Below are 7531 nucleotides of genomic sequence, written 5' to 3'. Positions count from 1 at the left end.
ACTCATCTATAGGTTGTAACTTTTACTCAGAATACCATTGCATCCAATTACAAAACCCAAGTGAACATTGCTGATATTTCTTTGTGTTTCTTACTCATCTTTTCTTTGTTATATTCTACGTAATTATTAAGTAATATTTATTATGAATGTACTAGTTAATATTAATCGAATTGAATAAATATTCTTATTATTCTATTAGATAATAAATCAATATTTTCCAAAAAAAATATTTGCAGCTTAAGAGACACTTTTATTTCACAGTTGAAATGACATAGATATATTTAAAATATCTACATAACATTATAACCACAAAAAACATGGCCTTAGAACTTCTTGATTGCAAATTTCAAAACAGAGCATATACACATATACAAAAAACAAAACAAAACATGCTATTCAAAAACTCAGTGTGCACTGTCCCCTTTCTTCTAATCAACTTTCAGAACACATACATCAACTCTGTCCATTAACAGTTGCAATCACTACCTTTGCAGACATTCTCAGAACGTTCAGGACAGAAAGAACTTTGAACATTTGAAATTACTGTCAGAAAACAGACAAAATGCAAACAAATTAATTGTGCTGGACAAAAGCACAAATAACACTGGAACACTCACGCTAAAAGTTTCTTGTGGAGAGACTGGACCTTTGGTGACATTTTAAGGATGTCAAGCTCAAGAAACAGCTTCTGAAATACCTCAAATGTATATTTCAGTTTCAGTGGGTAACTTAAGTTGACAGCATAGATGACACCCATGAGCAGGAGGCAAGCGTTTGTCACACTTCCGCAGTCCTCCAGAATTTCTGTCCCCTCAATGATGACCGACACGTTCACAGGATCTTGGTTTTCCTGTGCCACATTGGGATGGATTACGATGATCTTCATCATGTGATTACTGCAGTCCTCTTTCAATGCTTCTTGGCTGATGTCCTCCTGTAAAAACAAACAAACCACAATTAGAAATAACTAGAATAGATTCCAAGTAAAAGAAAAGGTTAAGAGAAAAATAAAATGTAAAAATAAAAAAAAGAGGTATACTCAATTTAGTATACTCAAATCAAACAATATTCATATGGCACTTTTCATGCGTAAAGTTACAGAACGTGCTTCACAGAGGCTGACCCTGAGACAAAGAAAATCACTTTTGGGGGCCATCCAGCCTGGAGCTGTCCATGGGACGGCACGCTTGTTGGTAGACCAGAACCATTAAATCATTAAAATAGGTTATAAAGGTATAATCAAATTAAATACTCTTTTGCTCATAAAATAAAGTTAATAAGTGATCGTTAAAAAGTCAGAAAAAAACCAGACAAAAGGCAAGTTAAAGTTTAAGGCAGATAAGATAAAGATTAAATATGATTTAAAAAATAAAGGGTAAGAGCATAAAGATTTAAGAAATTAGTTAAAAGCCTGATTGAAAATATTAATCTTGAGTCTTTTTTAAAAAACATCACGAGTGTAGAGAATCTTTGACCTTCAATATATCATCACAAGTGAAGACCAGATTATAAGGTTAGACAATTTTAATACAGTCATTATAATCATCAGATACCTGATGGTCTTTGATCAGCTCCTCTCCACTCTCTCCAAGATACTCAACTAAGCAACGAATGATAATGTCCCTTCTGCCATCGACATGATGCTATTAAACCCAAAAAGAAAATTTATTGCAGAAAATACACAACATAACATATGTAACATACATACATAACAGCACATACAGATGTAAACAGAAAGTTACTCATGGAGAATGTAAGCCTGCAGCTACATTCTAACGTTGTGAAGTGTACAACTTAACATGAATTTCTCAACAATGTGTGTTAAGACAAGAGTACAGTGCATGTCATGATCTGTGGGTCCAGAAACTGTCTCTGCCCAGTGAGGAAAGTTTTCTGCCTCATCACTGGACATGCAAATGAATTTTTTGCAACATATCAGTACCTCCTATCACAATATTAACCAGTCAAGGACAGGAATTCCCACACACAAGAGTAATATTTTGGGAAATAAATGTATTGGAGTCTATGGGCAGCAGGAAGGGATCTCGCTGCACTCAGAGGGTCACTTTGAAAATTCTGTAAATTTCTCTGCTTTTGAGCGCATATTAAGGGAGAGATGACAGGTTTGTATACACTTGTAGAGACAATCATGTGCATAAATTGTTAATTGTGGCCACAGTGTCAGGATCAGGAGAACAGTTTCAGCCAACACAGACACTGATCAGATAAAGGACAAGTTTGTTATTTTAAACTTAAAGCTTTGTTTTCAGATTGTTTATGATGAAATCGAATGATTTTGATTGAAATTTGGACACATGCTGCTGGCCCGAGCTTTTTTGGTTTCTGTGGTAGCACACCCCCACCCCCACAATGGCTTCATAGGTGCACTGGAACAATCCTTCCTAAAACGCATAAAACTGTCGTTTACAAAGACGTGAAACTCACCGAGTGGTCAGGAGTGTTCACTGATATGTTCACACAAAAATCGCTGCAAAAGATACTTTCCAACTGGTTTTTATTGTAGTTTTTGTCCAACTACATTGACTTGTATTAGATGTGCTGTGATGTACGGTATTAGTCCGCCAATATTCTATTCTATTATTCAAGCTCTCGGCGGAAGAATGTACAGGTGTAAGGCGTTTGAAAAAAAATAGGTCCAGTTTTACAACAAATGGTAAAACACCTGTTGGAAAGCATTTTTGCAACGATTTGTGTGTGAACCTATCAGTGAACACCCCTGACCACTCGGTGAGTTTCACGTCTTTGTATGAAGCCATTGTGGAGGTGGGGGTGTGCTACCACAGAAACCAAAAAAGCTTGGGCCAGCAGCATGTGTCCAAATTTCAATCAAAATCGTTCGATTTCATCATAAACAATCTGAAAACAAAGCTTTAAGTTTAAAATAACAAACTTGTCCTTTAAATAAGAGTGATACATTCTCAGTGTGTATGACCTCATCTTTTCCATTAGATTATGTAATTAAAATAATTTAAAATTTTACCTTATTCAGTGAGTCCAACATTGGTTTTATTTTGGTCCCTGCAGTCCCGCCCTTCCTTCGAAATATCTCCAGGAGTTTGGTGGTGTACCTGTCCAATCTGGACAAAAACGTTCGCTCCAGATGAATTGTGGTTATTCGCTTAAACTCCTCTTTGATCTGAAATGAGAGATAAAACACAAAATCATATCAAAGATGACTCACGAGATCTCATATACACTTAGTTGCTGCATGAACAAGAACTGGATTTACCTGATTTTCACAGAACAGAGAAGGCCACCTCTCTAAGAGGTCTTGGATTGCGGGGCAATCCTTGACAACCTCTTTTCTTCTCATAGCGAAAGACTTCTCCATTTTCTCATTAATTGCCCTCTCATTGTTCTTCTTCTTCATTTCCTTCAGCAAATCTAGTCTCTCCATCTCTAAGGTTTCCTCAGTCTCACCGAATGGCAGTGGTGGCAGATAGTTGACTTCAGCTTTTTTGGCCCTTTTAAAGCCTTTAAGTGAACCCTCTTCACTGGAGCATCATCTCTTCAGTGTGTTCACCTCGAGCTCTGGAATGGCTAATTGGCGACCTCTTAACTTTGCCCTGTAGTTGCCCATTTTATACTTTATCCTCCGTTGCCAACCATATAGGCCATTAAAAGACCCTGGCTCTTTGAGGCATGGGTATTTTGCTACCAAGGCTTCAGCAACAGCTAAAATCTGGACACCAGTTGGATATGCTGTGAAGCCAAATATAGTCTCTGCAAGCTTCTCAAGAATGCTACTAGTTACGCTTGGGTTGTTCAAAAGTGTGCCATCATTTTCATAAGCTTGCTTTCCTGCTTCCAGTGCAAGGTCTATATCATAAGAGAAGTCTGGTATTTCAAACTTAAATGGCCATGGCTTAGACCTGTAGGATGGTCCACTCTCATCTGGGGAGGACAACAGGATTGTGTCGCATACAGATGAGGAGGAGCTTGCTTCTGTAGATAGTGGAACTGGAGATTCAACTTCTGACATGTCCACAGTAGTGAGACTTAAGATTACTGGTTCAGTTTTTACTACTTTGAGGTTAGCTTTATCTTGTACTTCCTCAATCGAGGTCAAAGTGAAGAACTGACCATCGAAATCCATGTCCTGGTACATAACAGTGAATGGTCCTGTAATATCAAATGTCTCTCGAAGAACATCATTGAGGTCCTGAAGTGTGCTTGGGATGCCTGCAGGTAAAAGTAGTTTGTGGACATCATCCTCCCCAAAAATTATCCGCAGTTTCGCTGAGGGTGCCATATGAACAGGAAGAAGCTGCAACAACAGATGAGAAATACAGACATTTATTCACAAGCTTCTCTCCTCACATTTCAAAAGGATAGGCAAATGTGGTGCTTTAAAGTTGTCAGGCGTCTTCCTGCAAGGGTGTATGAAGCCAAAGGATAAAAATCTTTAAGCTCTCTTTGCTCAAGTAACTGCACACTCCCTGTGTTCTCCAGCTCATAACTCCTCAGATGTTCATTGTACCATGTACTTTGTTGTCTCACGAAAAAAGTCAGTTTGTTACAAATCACCATTATCTGTAACACTTCAGAAAAGTCAGGCAGTCCTGCAGTGGAACCACAACACAACAACATTCCCACTGCATAGTTGGTGCCTAAACTGCACACATTATTGGCAACATGCACAGCTGTAACAGCAGGGAATCTGCATTTCACCAGGTCTTTTAGATCATCTTTAAGCACATCTAAAGAGACCTCTGTTGTTTTTGTGACTGCAAGTGATGGTTTGACAGAATGTGATTGATGATATGCAACCATGAGCTGGTGCTTATTTGCAAGAGACAGCAAAATATTCCTGAAACAACCAGTGTGTCTGACTACCTTCTTGAAAAAGCTGTGTTTGGCCTCGAATCTCATTGTCCAGAGGGCAGCTAGGGGGCTAAATTCCCGAATGAGCTGAGGATAGTGCTCAAGGAAATGGTGCTTGGGAATGAGCTTATGTTGGGGGAAAACATCAAGGAATCTGCTTCGGTGTTCTGAAATGATGCTGTCAAGATAGCAAATGCTTTCTTCAGTATGGGCTCGAGACATGACAAGGTCCACAATGTCTTTCAGTGTCATTAGCATCTGCCATACAGGCTCTTGTTGGGGTACTTTTAAACCTATAATCAGAGGCAAAAGACGTAATAAGCACCAATTTTCATGTGCGTTGCCCCCTACTGATTTTCGAGTCGAAAAGTTAGCAGGAATGAGATGAGGGCGATTTGTTTTATCACTCCACTTGTATGGGAAATTGGAAATGGCATCATTCAGTTCCATGAGAGAAAAATATTTTTTCTTGATCAAGTTATCAAATGCCAAAGCCAGTTCCACTGGAACAATGCCCTCCAGCAGATCATGTAAAACATCTGGAGGGTAACCAGATGTAACATGAAAATGCTCAAGTTTTTCTGACAATGCACACTGTTTTTTTACACCATAACAATGAGGGTGATCTGGACTAGACACAGCTGTCTGTACATGCAGTGTATGTTGATCTTTGGTTCTTTGATGAAAAGACCCAGATCTCACTTCATTGGACTGAAACTTGGATCGCTCCCCAACACAAAACCGGCAGATGTATGACCCTGCAAAGCTTTCGACAAATCCTGCCACAGAGTGCGCCCCCAAATTATCTGCCACCACACTGACCACAGTCCCTTTAATGGCTTTCCCTAACGCTGGAACAAAAAGACCATCTTTCTCCAAGCTTTGGATATCTGTTAACAGTGGCTCTAAAACTCGCTGGAATCCAAACTGCTTGGTGTCTTCAGCCTTACACAGAATTGCAAGGTAGATTGATGTCAATGTGGAACGTAACTGCACCGGAATGTTTCCCAACACCCAATAGACAGCTGTGACTTTGTGCTTTTTTCGAGATGTCCCAAGAGGATTACATACCTCAAAGTCATCAACGTACAGGATGAGACTCACTCTGTTCTCCTCTACAGAGAAAAACTTGTTGTTTTGATAGTGAGATCCATCACGAAATGTCTGGTACTTAAAGTCATTTTCAGTTTTTTTTCACCTTCAAATGTGTTTTCTTGAAACGACTTACTTAGGACCTGCACCAAGGAGGGCAATATTGGGACATACTGGAAGGTTTTGCCCTTTTTTTTTTTATCAAGTATGTGTTCTTCTGGTTCAACAACTGAAAAATGCTTCTTCATAAATTCTCTTCTCTTGTAATAAGTAGTGAAAGGGCCACCTGTCCCCAAGGCAGTACTTATAGGGTGTGTCTCACAAATATTTTTCACTAAATCTGAGATAATGGCTGGATCCAGATCACAGTTATGGCTTTTCAAGGTGGACACCACCACATCTCTTAAAAGTGGACCAGATGCAGAGGTGGATATAAACTGAAGCTCATCTACTATTTCATCAATGCATTTGTTTGGGACATTGAACATGCTTTCTAACTTTAAAAATAGATGGCCAAATTTCTCTTTTATATCTTGAGACAACTCCTGTGGTTCCCCATCCCAAAGCTCTAAGCTCTCTTCCACACAGGTCTCATCCTGAGCAAACATGGGTTCATTAGGTTTGCTTTTTAATACTTCAGTTTTAAAATCCTCAAGGGTGTGTGACTGGTGTTTTCTGTGTCTATGTGTAGCAAAGGTGGAATAAATATTTGTACTGAAGTTGCAGTTTTTGAAGACACATGCAACTACTTCAAACTTCCTTAAGTGGTTGTTAAGATGCTCAAAATACTGCTTCTCTGAATTAAAAAAACACAGAGCAGCAAAGTAGACAAGTAAATGAAAGAGGTCCACTTTGTGTGACCATCTTCACATGGTGTCGAGACAAATGGGTCTTAAGGGCATTAAATGTTTTAAACGAGCAAGGGCAATCAGTGTGAAGACAAGGGAACGACTGGCTGCGACCACCATTTCCATGCTTTAGTCTGTAGTGTTTTAACAATCCCAACCTCTTCTCTGACTCAAAGCTACATATCTTGCACATCCATCTCATGTTGTGGCACCTTAAACAGACAAATTATGTGACAAGTTAAACCTAATCGTTACTAATTTGATCTTACCTTGTGGAGTTTAAACTAGCAGTCAGAAGGTCCTATGTTCTGTAAAAAAAAAAAAAAAAAAAAAAAAGGTTATCTATATGCTTTTCAACTAATTTCTAGTAACTCAAGGATGCACACTGATTTTTTTTAAATCTTTTTACGGTTAGTTCGGTGGCAAATTTAAAACAGGTCAATATGAAGACTTGAGTGAAATCGAGTGCGTATATCGTTTTTTGTTTTGTTATTTTTCAAAATACACCTCATGGCAGCTGTGCAGCAATTATTTTAAACTGGACTGTGGTCGTTTTATTCACAAAGACGTTAGTTAAGGCAGCAGGCGTGTGTTGTTTAGGTGGCCATCTAAGCTGTAAAGTGCTTTGGGAAATTCTGGACATACCTCCTGCCAGGAAAGTTAGTCAGCAAGTCTAGCAGGAAAATACACTATTTGCTAGCGCAGCTTCTTTCAGTGCGGAGAAACGGACTTAAGTAGGTGAGCCA

General features: G+C 38.9%; 1 protein-coding gene across 1 annotated transcript; it reads right to left on the bottom strand.

The window, feature by feature from the left end:
* Window positions 1-523: 523 nt before the first annotated feature.
* Window positions 524-3461, bottom strand: LOC146582640 (uncharacterized). The gene is made up of 4 exons (XM_085269797.1): window positions 3251-3461; window positions 3002-3157; window positions 1554-1643; window positions 524-931 (listed from the first exon to the last, which is right to left on the bottom strand). Exons 1-4 carry the CDS (start codon window positions 3416-3418, stop codon window positions 614-616), a joined length of 732 nt encoding a protein of 243 aa, XP_085125923.1. The 5' UTR covers window positions 3419-3461; the 3' UTR covers window positions 524-613.
* Between the last annotated feature and the right edge of the window lie 4070 nt (window positions 3462-7531).

Source organism: Mchenga conophoros, linkage group LG1, assembly GCF_057382185.1.
Source record: "Mchenga conophoros isolate Kocher_MC1m ecotype Shallow Benthic linkage group LG1, M_conophoros_male_GT1.1, whole genome shotgun sequence".
NCBI lineage: Eukaryota > Metazoa > Chordata > Actinopteri > Cichliformes > Cichlidae > Mchenga > Mchenga conophoros.
Note: the sequence above shows the minus strand (reverse complement) of the source record. Positions and strands in the feature narration are given on the sequence as shown.